This window comes from Taudactylus pleione, unplaced genomic scaffold (assembly GCF_031769625.1).
Source record: "Taudactylus pleione unplaced genomic scaffold, aTauple2 ptg000053l, whole genome shotgun sequence".
NCBI classification, from domain to species: Eukaryota; Metazoa; Chordata; class Amphibia; order Anura; family Myobatrachidae; genus Taudactylus; species Taudactylus pleione.
Window position 1 is genome coordinate 26,821,549 of NW_028284455.1, and position 19,502 is coordinate 26,841,050.

General features: G+C 42.6%; 1 protein-coding gene across 1 annotated transcript in view; it reads right to left on the reverse strand.

Moving 5' to 3' along the window:
- The window catches only part of GADL1 (GAD like acidic amino acid decarboxylase 1), a 396,024-nt gene that overhangs the window by 295,948 nt on the left and 80,574 nt on the right, over positions 1-19,502 (reverse strand). Inside the window, exon 3 of the mRNA XM_088463515.1 lies at positions 7,159-7,285. Within this exon, the coding sequence (XP_088319641.1) occupies positions 7,159-7,285 (127 nt within the window). The remainder of the gene's footprint in view (positions 1-7,158; positions 7,286-19,502) is intronic.

Sequence of the window (19,502 nt, forward strand, 5' to 3'; positions counted from 1 at the left end):
ATCCTGATGCTGTTTCAACCCCTTACTAATAATTAATAATTAAGTAACACAATTGGACATAAAGGTTTATATTATTGTGTTTATGAAAGTGTTGGTTGAATGGTACAAACATTCCATATACGAATATAACCATAAAATAAATATATATATTTTTCAATCAATACATACGTTTACATAGCATGCGTAGTGCAACATATAATTGCATATTCAACTTCACACGTAGTGATATCACCTGCTTCTTTTTACTTCAGAGCAATCAAGGTAAATTGGATTAGCAGTGTGAGTGGTATTACTCACCAAATATGGGACACGGGTTAACTTATTTGTCACTATTAGGCTGCCATAGCCATGGCTGCTACAACATCAGTGCCTAGGTTTGAAGTGCATAGTTTAAAGTGTCAATAGAACATTTAAGTTAAAGCTGGAGTTATTCAGGAGGAGAACAGAAGGGGATTTTAACAGATCACCAATTCCTGCTATTAAGGACTGCTTTTATCTGCCACTCCAATGCTGCCCGCATCCCTTCTGATCTCCCCATGCAATCTGCTCATCCACTCCAACTATACCTTCCCAATCCACGCAGCAAGATGACCTCGCAAATGGTCCTTGGCTGTGGCCCCCAAATCAGGAGGCTTGGTGCAAGTTTTCTGTACTCATTGTTTTTTTTTTTGTTCCTCTTAAGTTTAGACTAACCTTTCCATAGATGTTAGATTACTGTGACCCTTGTATCCAGCACATCTGTCTCATCCATGTTTGTCTGCCCACTCCCCTTTATAACGTAAGCTCTCACGAGCAGGGCCCTCTTCCCTCATGTGCTTATCCCTCACTTAATTATACTTTAATTTACAACAGCACCCAACCCTTGGTTACAGACACCATGCTGCTTATCTAAGTGTTATGCAGCAATGTATAAATCATGTATCTGTCCTGTATTGTTTGTACTGTTAATTTCTGTTTTCTTGTGTGCTTATTTGTCTATGAACTGTGTAAGGCGCTGCGGAACCCTTGTGGCGCCATATAATTAAAGGATAATAATAATAACTGTGTTTAATTCATATTTATGCCGCACAGCATCATATGTACTATGGATATATTACCTTAATGGTAACACCTATACTTTTAATACCGTTATAACCTAATAACTTACACAGTCTATATTATATACTGTATATATAAATATACATTTTACTGACTATAATAATCAAATGGAAACTTCAAATATCACTATACAAGTTACTGAGATATGTAACAGCAATGCATGAATTATATTACATTAGCCTTTCAAGGAATTTTATGTCCGCGTCTGCAACAAACAGTTATATTTCAGTTACAAGATACTAGATACTGCTGCACCAAATTACTTAGGGGTCTATTCATTATGTTAATTATTGGGGTCTGAACGGACCCCGATAATCAACATTTCATCTTGCTGTGAGCACTGGAGCAATTTATCATTGCTCTGGCCTGGAGACAACTGACTTGAAAATCAGCTGACTCCCCGAATGCGTTCACTGCTCCTTTTGGACCTACAGGTCACATATGTGCACAAGAGCCCCGACGACCGGTGGAAGGAGCCGGACAGGGGCGGAGGGACCCGAAAGTCAAGCAGTCAAGCTCCGAAAATATTATATTTTTCGGAAATTGATGAATTTTGTCCCCATTCTAGTCTATGGGGACAGTGGGCCATTCCGCAAGAGGAAGGTAAGTAAGCACAAGATATCTGTGATATCTCCTGTTTTACCTTCTTGATGAATGGCCCAATAACTTAATTTCTATATTAATTTTCACCTGCTTTTCTAAAAATTAAGTGTTGATGAATAGACCCCTTAGTATCTATTTCAATGAGATTCACTAAAGTAGATTATCTAAAAATGTTTCCACTTTGGCATATATTCAGTAGCAGTCCTCCATGTGAATGATCAATTAAAGTATCAGTGCATTACATTCATATATTTCCAAATATTAAGCTCTGGTAAGATAAATAAATATAGCCCAAGTTGGTAAAGATGATTATAAATAATTCCAATCCTTACTGTTATGCCTCCCAAATCAGTTAAACCTGGTATTTCTCCCCCAACTCCTGTATTTCACTGTGGAGCAGAGTAGCTGACAGGCTGAGCTACCATAACAACCCTCCAACTTCTGTTATAATGATCCACCTGTGTCTAGTGATGGGAGAAAGCATATAGTAAGTACTAACTACACTCTGGACCTGATTCAGAGCCGGACGCTATTTGCGCTCGCTCGTTCAGAAAAAGGGGCCGTCTATTTAAATTGAACACTCGCTCTTTGCGGTCTGTTGACGCCTCTATGTCTGAGCGAGCGAACAAAATATGCGCTCGCTATTTTGTAAAGACGCCCCCTGGCCGCTCGCATCCTACGTCATCTCCGCTATTTATTTGATTAATCGAGTACATTGAAAGGCGTCTGAACTGCTCGCAGTGCTTGTGGTTGGATTTTCCTACCGCAATCATGCGAACAGTTCAGGCTAAGAAACAACCAAGTGACGTGGTCGATGATGCTGCTTTGTTAATTATGCACACCCTTAAAACGCCAGTTTTGACCGTTTGACACGCCTGCGTTCGGATCTCCACTCCCCGTTTTCAAGCACCTTCCCCTGTTACCACCCATAAACGCCTCATCCTGTCACTCAAATTAGCAGGCACTCGCTATTTTGCGAGCGCTCGATTTCCGACCGCAATGACTGGTTGGCGCATGCGCATTACGACCCATATGCATGCGCAGATGTGCGAACATCGCTCAGAGCGAACGAGCGGCCGCTTACGAGCGGCTCTGAATCAGGCCCTCTGGCCACTATACACTGATATTATTATATTTCTATATCAGTGTGCCAGTATCACTGTTGTATATGTGGAGCACATGCAGTTTATTCACTAACATCCCTGGGCAGTGATCACCACCTCCTGTAGGATGTTTAAAACTTCCACTGAGAGGGCACTGCTAACAGATCATAACCACTGGACCAGGACATCACCGAAGGCTCCCTTACATCAGCTGACTAGACCGGCCCCTTCTGACAGCCGCCCACCTCCATATAAACTGTCACTGCCAGTCCCTCTCTGAGCTGCCATCCACTGCGTCTCGAGCAGGGTGAGTACCCCAGCCCACCGGCGCAGCTCCGGCTGGGGCTCCCTCTCTGGCTCTATCCCCTGCACCCAACAGCACATCACCGCTCATAAGCTGCCCTGGACACAAGGGAAGGTACTGAATGGAGGGATCAGCAGACTAAAGCCACATACACACTAGACAATGTGTGTATGCCCTGATATCGTCAGCGACGGGACCCGGCAGGGGTACCGATATCGGATAGTGTATACACACTACGAACGACGGTGGGGGGAGCGGGGCCATGCTGCATTCGGCAGCATGGCATTGTTAACGTTATCCCCAGATTGAGCTGTATGTTCATCTGACTGGGGATATCGTCATTGTCCCGCAGGAGTGCGCATCGTTGGTAGTTTGGACCATGCACACTAGACGATATGAGCGATATATCATTGAACGTTATCGTTCATATCGTTCACTTTTATCGTCTAGTGTGTATGCGACATCACTGTCAGCTGCTGCTGACAGCTCTAATAAACCTCTCTCAAACTGGACCCTCTTTCCCTGACAGGAACCACATCACTCCCACCTATATCACTCCGCTCCTTCTTCTACATGGCATGTGTATCCCATATACTGAGGCACATCCCCACCAAAGAAAGAAGTACCATATAAACTTACAGGCTCATACATATTTTGCTACTTTAAAAAAAATATATTTATCCCTCTAGGATGGTGTACATACATGAATTTCCCTGCAATAGGGGTGTCGTGAAAACAATGCTGATACTCAAGGGCGCTGTGATTCAAAAAAGTTTGGGAACCACTACCATATATTACACATTTTTACCTCAGAATATGTACCTATATTAATTCCATATCACTGTATAGATAACCTTTCTTTTATAAGTATTTTTGTTAATACCTTATTCCCTTTAACTCTTAAATACGATTACAGAGAGTATAGACAAATTCCTGATCAAAGGGAGTTACTATGCTGCACGTTTTATCAGAGGACAAATTTAATTGCTATGAGCATCCCGAAAATGCCACAAAGACACGTACTGTAGTGGGGAATGTACTAAATTGCAGTTTGCAGTTTCTTTGCAGTATGGTGTGTGATTTACAAACGGCATCTTACATTACCTTATAATATCGCAAAACTCAAACCACAATACCATATTTGAGACCATGTCACAATACAACATGTAAAATGTATCAAGCAGCTGTTTTCCAAATCATAGTAAATAATGTCAAATATTTTGCCCATGGTTCTTATTGATGAGATTGTTGAGTTGAAGTCGCATGAGGCTTAAGCAATATGTCTTTCACAGATGAAAAAAAAAACATCTTGGTTTGAAGGTAATCTATATCAATCTTAATAATTAAATAATTAGCACTATTTTCTGTCCCAAAATATTAAATGGGAATAAGTTCTTCATAACTGCAGATTTGACTTCCTGCTGCTGGTCTGGCACCTGGCAGTTATATAGCAGTTTCTGCTACTGACATCACATACTGATTTTGCGCCCCAGAAAGTTTGCCGTGCAAACAGCATTCTGAAGCACATGCGTCCATTAGTCAGTTGAGATCACAGAAGGGAAATCAAGTTTTCCTCTCAGCACTATTCTATAGTGTCTGCACTCTGAGTGCAGACATTAGCTGGGGGACTTATGATCAATTCCCACTGAAACGGACTCTGCTGTGCTCTGCATGGATAGGGTATTGGAAATGCCACTGGGGTGGAACCTATGGACACTGCAGGGGAGTAATGCCACATAAGGACTTATTGCCACTGGGTGGGTGAGGGATCTATTGACTCTGGGGGAGGGGGTACTTCTTCAGTGGTGACCTATGAACACTGGGGGTGGGGTTGTGAGAGCTAATGCCACTGGGGGACCTATTACCACTGGGGGGGTAGGAAATACCACTGGTGATCAATTGCTCATGGATAATCTATTTACACTGGGGTGTGTGTGGGGGGGAGTGTTGGGGGTAATGTTACAATGGGGACAAATGGACACTGGAGGCATATTGTTTTCCACTAAATTATTTAAATACATTTATTTAAAAAACAAGTTCTTGATTTAATTACATTTTAAATTTTTTTTATATTTTTTATATAATTAAAAAAAATGCTGAGAACTGTAAGGTAACAGGTTGAAACAAGCTCAGCATGCATACAATGCAAACGGCAGTTAGGTTCATCCATCAATTTTGTGTTTAAAGAAACTCATCTATAAATGTTTCTTTGAAAAACCATACACTAATACCCCTTTCAGCCTGCCTCGGCCAAAATTCCCGGGTCTCATGTCTGTGTGAAAGGTACCTACTGTAGGTGTCCTGTAGGACACTCAGTGCTGCTGCTTTGGTTGAGCTGACAGCGCAGAGCTTCCTATAGGACGCTCAGCACTGCTGCTCACCACCCCCAGCACCGGCCACAGCGGGCCGCCCACACTCCCGCTGGACCACCAGGGAATTAACATAAATGTTAAAAAAATTATAATAAAAAAGAAAAAACTGCATTACGATTGGCCGGCTTTTGGCTGTGAGGAGCAAATGGCAGAAAAGAGGCAGGTAAGCAGAAAAACCCTGCTCTTGTCTGAAAGGGGTCTACCTGGGAATTTCCCGGGTAGACACTGTAGTGTGATAGGGGGGTCTTGACCAAATACCCGGGAATTTGCACAGGAGAAATTCCTGGGTCTGAGCAGGAAATTTCCCAGGTTGTATGTCTGAAAGGGGTATAAACTGCAGTTTAATAAATCCCACATGTAGGGGCTTATGTAATAGGTTGGGAACTGCAGCCGCTGATGGAACTCCTGTGAGTCTTCCCGTATTTTTAAGGCGGCAAACATTTGGGCAAAGCCATCTTGGTTTTACCTTTAAAATGGTTGCTGCTTTAAAAATATGGGAAGACTTACAGGAGTTCCCGCAATGGCTGCAGCTCGCACCCTATTGCATAAGGCCCGTAGACTTTGTCATATTTCCTTACAAAGAACACCAAGGACCTGATTCAGAGATGTATGCATTGCCAATATTTAAGCAGTTGTATGATTATCGATAACCTTTGCATACATCTAAGCATCGTGTCTTGCATCTGCAATCCTGTACACAATAAAATGGCTCTGGTGTCCCAGTTCCCGTGGTCATGATACGCAGCCTTAGGTTACTCAGGAGATCAATAATCGAATGATCTGTGACCAAAACTTCGTCTTTGTACACAATTTCATCAGATTTGCAAAGTGGTAGGTGGGCACCTCAATACATTCCGTGGCGGCTGCGACATTTGTATATCTTTGCACAGCAGCTGCGTAAAGGATTGCAGCTGCGATGACATTGGCGTACATCAGGCCCTAAGTTCCAATCTGCCTGTGGGATGGTTCTGAGTTGGGAGCAAAGCAAAATATAACATGTAAATTTGAGCCTGGCCAAACTAGGTTGCAATGCACATGGTGTAAATGCATGTATTGTGTTTGTATGCAAGGTAAGTTACTGGCTGCTTTTGCATGTATCTCACAATTACTGGACATCTTTATTTTTACACTGCAATTCAGATTTGAGTTAGGACACATCACTCTCAAATCTAAATCTCTCTGCACATTTTATATCTGCCCCCCTGTAGTGCAGCATGGTTTTGCCCAGGTATAAATTCAGCCCCTGTATCTCTTTCTGAGGGTTAGCATGGTGGCATTCATTCAGAAGACTGCAGTAACTAAATGTTAGAGGCAGAATGTCTACATTAAAGGCATAACCAACCTAGTAGCAAGGGTGCAGCTGACATGGGGCTGTAAGTTGGGTGAGGGCCACCTTCCGTGCCATAGCTCCATGTGCATATGTGAGTTATTTCTCATTCAACAGTACATGGGGCTTTGCTAAGTCTTGCTATGAGGACTACAAATATCTAGTTACAGTATGCCCCTGTTTCCTCCTTTTCATTATTATTATTATTATTATTATTATTATTATTATTATTATTATTATTATGTGATATGATATTTTGCAGTCCTCTGTGAGCTTTCAGGCTACATACATAAATGTGTTCCCAAACTAACTTTCAATATTAAAATGCAAAAAATGTTTTTAAAGTCTTACTTGTTTTGACACTGTACTTAATAACATTCTGGCAAAGCTGCAGGAGTTTCTGATGAGGCTCTCCAGTGTCTCTGATATTTACATCCAGAAGTTTCTTAAGTTGTTCAGGTTCTTTCCATTCACAGACCTAAAACAGCAACAAAAGAAAGATTGTTTTATTCTGTTTTTAGTAACAATCATCAGATTATTTGTTGCAGCTATAGCGATAACAATCACAATTTTTATTCTCAAAAGCAACAACTAAAAGCCTGATTATAAGTTGTACGCAAACCTGATGTTTGTGTACACTCCAATGGTGGGTGTAGTGCGCATGTTCAGAACTTGTACTGTGCATGTGCACAACGAGTTCTGCAAGTTCATACGCAGTACCCCCAAGCTGCAGTATGATTGACATGCTGCTGCCGTTTGGGGTTGAGGATGGGGCGGCGCGGCCTGTGTGTCCAGAAAACGGAGGCATGTTGGCCCTGTGTTCTGGGAATGTCGAGGCCAGTGTCTGCGTCTTCAAAGCGGGCAGAAGGTGGCCATTCTGAGTAAACCTAAGCTTACTCTTACTGATAGTCGCGATGTTGATCTGATCCTGATAGGATCTAAAATTCCGGCAGGAGGAGTATTTTTCCTTCAGACGTCTCCTGGATGCAAAATAGAAATGTGAGCGGTTCCAATGGTGCTGTCCTTTGGAGAATCACGTCTGAATGTAGATGTTGAATTACATCACATCCATGAAAGAAAAACAGTAAGTGGTTATTCACAATCGTTCTATACTCCATCTTTCACAAGGCGGAGGTATAATTCTCCACTCACCTAATCACAAAGAAATGCATTCACTGGAAGGTATCTTAGGTATCCAACTCCTTTAGTTTATTAAGCATACATCAGCATAAACACTGTCCTTTATGGGTCCAAGCTCACAAATATAGGTGTTCCTCAAAAGGTTTCTTTAGACTTTCATTCTTATACGGAGAAGATTCATAAGCAGCATACCAGGCGATATTCTTCATATACTGTATATTTATTCCATAATAGAAGGTTAAAAAACATACATATACTGGAATGAGTGACATAACGACCCGTCCACAGATTGAAAAAATGGATGAGTCCTCCAGCAATGAAGTGTAGGGGGACACTATCACCAACGCATTATCACCAACGCATTTCTGACCTTTTGGGTCCTTCCTCCGTGTGTCTCCTGGACGCATTAGCATATTTTTGCACACCAGCTGCTTCTAAATGCTTATTACTTTGAATCAGGCCCATAATACACTGATAAACAAGCTATCAAAATCAAGAAAAGATCATCGTGCTGTACAACTAGAAGTTAAAATATATGAGGGTGAGACAAACATTATCCACACTCTCACTGTAGAATTTATTTTAATCAACTTTCAGAAAAGACAAATACATTATTTTTCAACATAATCTCCCTGCTTTTCAATACACTTTGTCCATCTGTCAACAAGCTTTCATATTCCATCATTAAAAAATGTTTTAGGCTGGGCTGCGAGCCACAAATGCACCGCTGTCTTCTTCTCTTCATCAGCCCTCTCACGGCTAATGATTTGCAACATAATCCACTGTCACTTGTCTATCCAACAGAATCAGTTCACGTGCACGTTCAATGTTCTCATCAGTCGTGGACGAGGACGGGCCTCCGGCTCCTTCGTCATGGCTGACACTTGCGCAACCTTCTTTGAACTTCTCTATCCATTCATACACACATCTTCACGACAAAACACTTTCTCCATACTGTGCACAATGTCTTCGATATATATCGGCACCAGACACACCCTCAGACCACAAAACACAAATCACTGCATGCTGCTCTTCTGTCGTGCAAATCACAAGTGGGGCAGCCATTTTTTCTTGTACTGCATTAACAAATGAACTGACTTAAAACATTCAAACCTGCACAGCAGTGACTGGGGAGACAGTACGGAAAGTGTTGATAAGATAGTGCGGCCAACAGAAGTTATAATATAACTGGAGTGCGGATAATTTTTTACTCTCGTATTTAGTTTTAGCAAAGGTGACAAGGTCATTGCCAAGTGTTACAGTAGTTTATGATTGATAAAATAAACCATTGTTATAACATATTTGTTTCAAAGTAGCTTTTGAATATATTCTGTAGTTCGAAACCTCGCAATAAATTCTTGAACTTTAAATAGACTTAAAAAATTATCTAAATTCAAGCGAGGCAAACACATATTTGGACATGTTTAAGCAGATAAAAGAAGTTATTTTGTAAAACTGATTTTTAAGTGGAAAACCACTAAGGATATCTGGGTCTGATTCATCAAGGAATGCAGTTGCTTATATGCACGCAATCGGCCGATTAATTCGCACTGCGCATTCACATGCATTGCAGTGTGCATGCGCAATCCAGACGCTGCGTTTGAAACTGCGAATGCAGATGTTGCGCAGACTGATGGCAGAGTGATTGACAGGAAGTGGTGTTCATGGATGGGGATGGGGGGGCGAACGCAGGCGTGCTAGTGCGTTTCAATGGCATTGCGAGGGCATGCGTAAATTATCCACTGCGATACCAGATGCCGCCTGAGGCATCATAGCGTGCGCATAAGTAAGCAATTCCTAAGTGAGTCACTAGGCCTGGTGAGGTCTGGCGGTGTTTCCGTTCCGTTGGCATGGGTGCTGCCATCTTGCCTGCGGCCATGTGATTCCGGCTGTCCAATCCTGGTAGGTCATGTGCTCATTCCAGCCAGTCACGGCGTGGCACTGAGTATTTAGGAAGGTCCAGAGCCTTCCTTCCTTTGCCAGTGCAACATGTTTCTCAGCTTAGGCTGAGAGAGAGTACCTGTGCCTTACCTGCCTGCCTGTATGTTACGCTACTAGCCTGTACCTTGCCTGCTCCAACCTGCTGGACCTGCACCCTCCACATACCTTTTACCTTTCTGAGTACCTGAACCTGCTGTTACCTGCACCTTGCATCCCTTCACTCCCAGCTGGACTGAATTACCTCAGCCTGCATTTGTTACAGCTCACCATACCTGCATTCGTTACAGCTCATCATTCCTGCATTCAGTTATAGCTCATCATACCTGCATTCTGTTTCAGCTCACCATACTTGTTTACTGGACTGTTCCTGCCTGTCACTATCTGGACATTTCCCATTAACCCCCACTACAGTTATCAAGTGCACTTTAGTGCTATACCTGGACTTTTCATTTGCCATTCCCATGTCTTCTAAGTCACTGATTAAAAACCCCACTTTTTCATTTGTCTGCTTCTGTGTCTGCTCCTATCACCACCCCGGGTCCACAACAAATTCAGAACCTCACACTGGGCTTCCCTAATTGTCCAATGGTACTCGATGTTACCGATTGTTTCACTATGTTGGCCAAGGGGAAGTGGGCGTCCTTCTGTCAGGCTGTGATCGCAATGCGAATGCAAACAGTTAAATATCACCACTGATATTAGCAACGCAGTTGCGTGCGTATAAGCAGAATAGCGATCCGTAGTGATTCAGGCCCTATGTGCATTAAATAGCTTCAGGAACAGGAAAATGTGTGACTACAATTATTACAATTTTTTTACATAATTGTCTATTCTTTTTGTAATGCCTAGATGTATGTCCTATTCCAACTTTCATTTTTTAATTCGTAAGTACTGCATTGCACATTGGAGCCTAATTTATTTTTTAACTAGGTCCTGAGAAGGCATTAGGCATGTCTTTATTTCATGTGCATGTTTAAATGTTCTAATTTATTTTATTTATGTGCACATATAAATGCTCTATAAAATTTGAAACTTGATCACCACATCAGATAATCCTCTTTGTGTACCCAGAAGTGCTCTGCTAGCTTATGTTATAAATACTGAGCCAAAAAAAGGCTTACTCTAAATAAACTTAAAATATAGTTTATCATGGAAAGAGGTATAGTAAAATGGGATCAGTATATTAGTTCGCCATTCATCATGTTGTCCTGAGAATGTCAACATGGTCATTATGTTGACATTGAATGTGTCAACATGTTCATAATGTCGCTATTCATCATGACATGGTGAGAATGTCGACAATATGTTTTTTCAGGTGAGTCTATCACTAACACTAACCTTTACCCTAATGCATGACAACAACCCTAATAATAACCCCTAAACCTAACCCCATACCTTTAGCCCTAAACCTAACCTTCACACTCATAATGTTGACATTTAGACCATTTTGACATTTTATGTCAGAATTCTGTCTATGTCAGCAATTTCCAGGAATAGCCATTTATGATGCCGACATTTTAACCATGTCGGCATCATAACTATCAACATTCTAGTGTTGACATCATGATTTTCAACATTGTCCTTGTCACCTCTTACATGTGGAAATTTTTTTTCCCAAATCCTGACAATATTTGCAAAGGCATCTGTTTGTGGCATTTGTAGTGCCAAAGTGAGTAGAGGTATGGATGTTAACCATCTAGGCACCTCCTCATTTGCAGCAAGTTCATTCCAGTTGTTTATCAAAATCTGGAAAATCATATATAATAACAAGCAGTCCATCATCAGCTATCATCAGCATGGATAGATACCAGCACATGCAAATTCCACTGCCAACACCTCTACCTGGCTTAAATTGCCTGCATTGGCCTGAAGCCTGTGATTTTCTGTTTGGATTGTGGGAGTCATTCAGACCCGTTGCGAGCGCAGGACGCTCGCAAGCGGGTCGATGTTCTCCCACTGCGCATGACGAAGGGAGCTACATCGTGCGCATGCGCGAGACCCAGCGAGTGACGGGCTCTCCATCGCTCGAGGTCTCGCACCAAAGGGGGCGTGCTGTCGATGTTGATTGACAGCACGCCCCCTTTGGTGGGCGTGCCTGCATGGGAACGCCTACCATCTGAAGCCGGCCCCACTGACATCACTAGTGATGTCAGTGGGAGTGATTTTGGCTCTGATAGAGCCAAAATCACTCCAGGGCTTGCGGCAGTGAGACCCTACCGCAGGGTCTCCGTCGCAAGCCCGATGGTCGCGATGGTCAAGACCATCGCGAGCATCATCATGGACGCTCGCATATGCTGTGGATGGTCACCCATAGCTATGCGAGCGGCCAGGAGGCCGCTCCATTTTCATGGAGGAGGGCACTGATTCAGAGCGAGCGCTCTGGTCAGAGCGTTCGGCTCTGAATCAGGCCCTCAGTTTGTATTTGAAAACTCAAATTTGAAAGTTTGGATTTTAATCATTTCTAATTTGTTCCATGTTTCAGAGTTACTTTTCATTATAATAATAAATGCTTTACCTTCCACTTAATACCCCACCTCCAGTCACCTGTATGCAGCCTAAGATTTGCTTTTTGGAGTATGTTTGATGGTGATCTACTTTTCTATTAGACTTTACTCTGGCAGCAATCAACTGTACTGGCCTGAGATCTCTGAATTGCTGTTTGGATTCAATTTGAATTTGAAAAATCACATTTTGAAGCTTAGTTTTTAATAATCTGTTCCATGTTTTGGATTTCCATATAGTTATAAATGCTTTACCTTCCACTAAATACTTCACCTCCAAACACGTTGGTCCTGTGTATTGCTGTTTGGAGTAATTTTGATAGTGATCTAGTTTCTACTAGCCGTTACTCAGTCAGCAATCACCTGTACTGGCCTGGGGCCTATGATTTGCTGGTCGGAGAAGTGTGCTGGTAATCTGTTATATTTTTTACTAAGCTCTTACTTTTAGTTTATAATTTCTAAATTAATGAAAATATTCTATAGGATCATATATAATTCATTAAACTGCCATCCTCTCTGTCACTGCTGTGCCACTATGTTAGATAGATATGCTATATTCTTTCAAACTGCGATGTGTTCGTGCCATTGTACTGTTGCTTAGTTTTGCCAGCTAGCTCACTGCAGCCTCTGGATAATATTGGTGAAAACAATATTGTGAGCTGTGAGGTGGTCAATATTGACTGGAAATGAATGTTATTTATGTAAATAATACTGAACGAACAAAAACAGTTCCAAGTCACATGATTTTAGCTGTATTATCATTTTTTAAAGAAATCCAAAACCAAAACATGACAATGATTTAGATCCAAAACCAAAACATAGGAGCATGTGCTCATCTCTGATGATAATCTACATAAACAAACTATATTGGAAATATTTAAATATTTATATATTGTATATTTTTAATTAATATTGAGAATAAAATATTTGTCTTATAATGTGTAAAAAAACATAACATTAAGCAATATATCTTGCTCTTTGGTAAGTGGTGCTAAATAGCATCATACAGTATTTTTTCTTAAAATATGTTTAACAGTTAATATGGCTCATTTGCCATATGGAGTTGCAAAATTATATGTGAATTGTCCATTATTCAGCAGTTTTGCACAAACTATTAGGTAAACTTAAAAGCATGCCTTGAGAAAGCCGTGGGGCATAGCAAGAAATAAAAGGAAAATCTGTCTATAAAATCTGTCTATAGCTACTTGTAAGCAGAAGTAATTGGTGATTTGAGAGCAACAGTGGCTTATTTTAAATTGCAAAAATGTGTTTAATAAGATCTATATACAGTAGTTGGTATAATTTGCTCACTTAATAAATGGGATTTAAAAATCACCAATTCATTTAACAGTTGAAGGAAAATGCTTTGTGTATGCCAAGCTCTACTTTGAGGGGGTTTAAATGTCTTTCAGTTTGTGCAGTCCTGTGCATTGGATATATTTACAATATAATTACAGATAACTTTTGCATATCTTCCAATAATGAGCTGTTGTGAAATCAGGACAAGGGGCATGGCTATGCGTACCAGCCGCATAGCAGAAGAGAGGATGGGGTCATCTTCCTTAGGTCTAGTCAGGGCCGGCAACAGAAATCTTGGGGCTCGGTACACTTTTATCTCTGGGGCACCAAAACCCCCTCCCTCCCTGACCCCTCCTCCAAACACACATGCCAGGTCCACACACGCACACACACACAATTATTACACATGGCGAAATATACTGTAAACTAGGGGTGAACGGGTTCTGATTTCTGAAATCCGAACCCCCCCGAGCCCCCCCCGATCCGAGGCTGATCCGAGTCAGGCTCGACTTTTCCCGCCTGACACAGATCTGAAATTAAGGCAAAACGTCATCATCCCGCCTTTCTGGGTCTCGCGGGTTTTGGATTCTATATAAGGTACCAGCGCCGGCACAATTTTCTCACTCGGCTGTGGACAGTGAAGAGGGAGGGTGGGAGTTAGGGCTGGCTGGGCTGTGTAGTGTAGTGTAGTGCAGTGTAGTGCAGTGTAGTGTTGTGCTGTGCTGTGCTGCTGTTGTCCATAGGGGCTGTGTCCACTCCTCCAAAGTCCATAGGGGCTGGCTGTGTTGTGCTGTGCTGCTGTTGTCCATAGGGGCTGTATCCACTCCTCCAAAGTCCATAGGGGCTGGCTGTGTTGTGCTGTGCTGCTGTTGTCCATAGGGGCTGTGTCCACTCCTCCAAAGTCCATAGGGGCTGGCTGTGTTGTGCTGTGCTGCTGTTGACCATAGGGGCTGTGTCCACTCCTCCAAAGTCCATAGGGGCTGGCTGGACTGTGTTGTGCAGTCAGTTGTCCATAGGGGCTGTGTCCACTCCAAAGTCCTGTGCAGTGTCCCAGTCCTAAAGGGGTGCTGTAGTGTTGTCCAGGGGGTGCTCTGTCCATCAGGGGTGCTCCCCCCAAGTGCAAAAAAATAAATATTTTTTTTGTGTTTGTGAATTGTGTGCGCAGTAGCCGCACGTGTATCAACCAAGTAGCGCCAAGCGGGCGCCTGTGTCATAGTTAAAGGGCCGGCTGGCTTGACCATTAAAGGTTGCTGTAACCCCCAAAATGCACTCCAAAAAAAAAAATATATATATTTTTTTGTGTTTGTGAATTGTGTGCGCAGTAGCCGCACGTGCATCAACAAAGTAGTGCCAAGCGTGCGCTTGTGTCATAGGTAAAGGGCCCGATGGCTTGACCGCTAAAGGGTGCTGTAACCCCCAAAGTGCACTCCAAACAAAATAAAAAAATATTTTCTGTGTTTGTGAATTGTGTGCACTGTGGCTGCACATGCATCAACAAAGGAGCAGCGCCAAGCGTGCGCATGTGTCCCATAAGTAAAGGGCCGGCTGGCTTGTCCATTAAATGGTGCTGTAACCCCCAAAGGGCACTCCAAACAAAATAAAAAAATATTTTCTGTGTTTGTGAATTGTGTGCACTGTGGCTGCACGTGCATCAACAAAGGAGCAGCGCCAAGCGTGCGCCTGTGTCCCATAAGTAAAGGGCCGGCTGGCTCATTTTGTAAAGGCTGGTGTAACCCACAAAGTGCACTAGTCTCCAACAAAAATAAAAAAATATTTTCTGTGTTTGTGTGCACCTTAGCCGAACGTATATATCAATATAACATAAATGGAGGACCAAACTTTCTCCGATAAAAATAAAATAGGGAAAGATCAAGAACCATTTCCTCCTAGTGCTGTTGCTGCTGCTGGAAGTTGTTCATCATCCCAGAGAGGAAGTAGAAACACCACTACTTTTACTAAACAATTGACCCTCCAACAGTCCTTAGCGAGGAAGATGAAGTACGACAGCAGTCATCCTGAAGCAAAATGTATAACTGAGGCCTTGACTGCTATGTTGGTGTTAGACGTGCGTCTGGTATCCGCCATTAGTGCAGTGGGATTTAGACAATTGATGGAGGTAGTGTGTCCCCGGTTCCAAATCCCATCTAGATTCCACCTGCATCCTCAAAGCAGCAGCAGCAAGCGTGCGTCTGTCTGTTAAAGGGTGGTGTAACCCTCAAAGTGCGCTCCACAAACAATAAAAAAATTCTTCTTTTTTTTCTGTCTTTGTGAAATGTGTGGGCTGTAGCCGCACCTGCATCCTTAAAGCAGCAGCGAAAGGCGTAGGAGGTTGCTTCCACAAAATGTGGAGAAGATGATGTTCATAAAAATTAATTATCAACTCTTCCAGGGAGACCAGCCTCCAGAACGTACAGAGGGACCTGTGGTGGTGGATTCCAGTGGGGGCGAATTAATACTCTGTGAGGATGAGGATGTACACAACACTGAAGAGGGTGAGGAATTGGTGAATGAGGAGGATGAGGATGACATCTTGCCTCCGTAGAGCCAGTTTGTGCAGGGACAGATTAATTTCCAGCTTGTTTTGTGGGGGCCCAAACGAACCAATCATTTCAGCCACAGTCATGTGGCAGACCCTGGCGCTGAAATGATTGGTTTGTTAAAGTGTGCATGTCCTGTTTATACAACATAAAGGTGGGTGGGAGGGCCCAAGGACAATTCCATCTTACACCTCTTTTTTTTCTTTGCATTATGTACTGTTTGGGGCCTAGTTTTTCAAACTGCCATCCTGTCTGCCACTGCAGTGTCACTCCTAGATGGGCCACGTGTTTGTGCCGCCCACTCGTGTCGCTTAGCATAGTCATCCATCTACCTCGGTGCAATCTTTTGGACATAAAAAAACTATTGTGAGGTGTGAGGTGTTCTGAATAGACTGGAAATGAGTGGAAATTAAGGTTTTTGAGGTTAATAATAGCATAGGAGCAGAAAAATCAACACATTCTGTGATTTTAGCTGTTTTTATGCTTTTTAAAAAAAAAATACAGATCCAAAACACAAAATCCAGAACCCAAAACACCGAAGGGTGGTTTTGTCAAAACCAATCCAGATCCAAAACACGAAGAAAGATCCAGATCCAAAACCAAAACACGAAAAGTGGCCGGTGCACACCCCTACTGTAAACACACATACACAATTATTGCAGATAGAATAATGTACACACACATATATATATACAGGTTGAGTCTCCCATATCCGAAATGCTTGGACCAGGGGTATTTTGGATATCGGAATATTCCGTATTTTGGAATAATTGCATACCATAATGAAATATCTTGGGAATGGGACCCAAATCTATACACAGAATGCATTTATGCTTCATATACACCTTATATACACAGCCTGCAGGTCATTTTATACAATATTTTTAATAATTTTGAGCATCAAAAAAAGTTTGTGTACATATATGAAATTCATTTATGTTTCATATACACCTTATACACACAGCCAGAAGGTTATTTTATACTGTATTTTAATAATTTTGTGCTTCAAAAAAAGTTTGTGTACATTGAACCATCAGAAAGCAAAGGTTTCACTTTTTCAGTCATACTACAAATATTCCGTATTTCGGAATATTCCGTATTTCGGAATATTTGGATATGGGAGACTCAACCTGTATATTCATATCCAAGGTCCAGCACTCACATCAAGCGAGGTCCATACAAATCAGAGGGGTGCAAATCAGCTGCATCACCATAATCCCAGGTTCACCAGCAATTTATATGTTTTTAAAGGATGGCACTCACCAGTAGTTTGCAGTTTTTAATATTCCAAAGAGAGGGCTTACATACAGGGCGACGTTTCGGTCCACTACACGGACCTTTCTCAAGCAATCAAGCATCAGGTATAATGAATACCAGGTACAGGTCCCAAACAATAAGATCACATATATATATATATATAGTCAAATGGCTGGCACTCCACATAAATGCAAAATAATTTGTGTTCTTGATAAAAGTCATGTGAGACTGAAACGTTGAACAAGGCAGACACAGTTCTCAAGCTTGATTCTTTCATTTCATCAGACCTGTGAGTGCCGCCTTTCCCTTTCTACATATATTAAAAAAACATAAAACCAGCTAAAATCACAGAATGTGTGGGCTTTTCTGCTCCTATGCTATTATTAACCTCAATAACCTTAATTTCCACTCATTTCCAGTCTATTCAGAACACCTCACACCTCACAATAGTGTTTTTATGTCCAAAAGGTTGCACTGAGGCAGCTGGATGACTATGCTAAGCAACACGAGTGGGCAGCACAAACACGTGGCCCATCTAGGAGTGACACTGCAGTGGCAGACAGGATGGCAGTTTGGGACCCCACAAAACAAGCTGGCAATTAATCTGTACCTGCACAAACTGGCTCTACGGAGGCAAGATGTCATCCTCATCCTCCTCATTCATCGATTCCTCACCCTCTTCAGTGTTGTGTACATCCTCATCCTCACAGAGCATTAATTTGTCCCCGCTGGAATCCACCACCACAGGTCCCTCTGTACGTTCTGGAGGCTGGTCTCGATGGAAGAGTTGATAATCCATTTTTATGAACATCATCTTCTCCACATTTTGTGGAAGCAACCTCCTACGCCTTTCGCTGACAAGGTTCCCGGCTGCACTAAACACTCTTTCGGAGTACACACTGGAGGGGGGCAACTCAGGTAAAATAGAGCCAGTTTGTACAGGGGCCTCCAAATTGCCTCTTTTTCCTGCCAGTACAGGTACGGACTGTCTGACATGCCTACTTGGATGCTGTCACCGATGTAATCCTTTAACAGACAGACGCACGCTTGTCCCTGCTGCTTTGAGGATGCAGGTGCGGCTAAAAAAAAAAAAGAATTGTTTATTTTTTGTGGAGTGCACTTTGGGGGTTACACCACCCTTTAACAGACTTATGGGACACAGGCGTACGCTTGGCGCTGCTCCTTTGTTGATGCACGTGCAGCCACAGTGCACACAATTCACAAACACAGAAAATTATTTTTTATTTTGTTTGGAGTGCACTTTGGGGGTTACACCACTCTTTAACAGACGAGCCAGCCGGCCCTTTACTTATGACACAGGCGAACGCTTGGCGCTATTTTGTAGATGTAGGTTTGGCTACTGCACACACAATTCACAAACACAGAAAAAAAAATATTATTTGGAGTGCACTTTGGAGGTTACAGCACCCTTCAACGGATGAGCCAGCCGGCCCTTTACTTATGACACAGGCGCACGCTTGGTGCTACTTTGTTGATGCACGTGCAGCTACTGCGCACACAATTCACAAACACAGAAAAAAAAAATATTATTTGGAGGGTACCTTGGGTGTAACAGCACCCTTTAACGGATGAGCCAGATGGCCTTTACTTATGACACAGGCGCACGCTTGGCGCTACTTTGTTGATGCATGTGCGGCTACTGCGTACACAATTCACAAACACAGAAAAAAAATATATTTTTTTGCACTTGGGGGGGAGCACCCCTGATGGACAGAGCACCCCCTGGACTACACTACAGCACCCCTTTAGGACTGGGACACTGCACAGGACTTTGGAGTGGACACAGCCCCTATGGACAACTGACTGCACAACACAGTCCAGCCAGCCCCTATGGACTTTGGAGGAGTGGACACAGCCCCTATGGACAACAGCAGCACAGCACAACACAGCCAGCCCCTATTGACTTTGGAGGAGTGGACACAGCCCCTATGGACAACAGCAGCACAGCACAACACAGCCAGCCCCTATGGACTTTGGAGGAGTGGACACAGCCCCTATG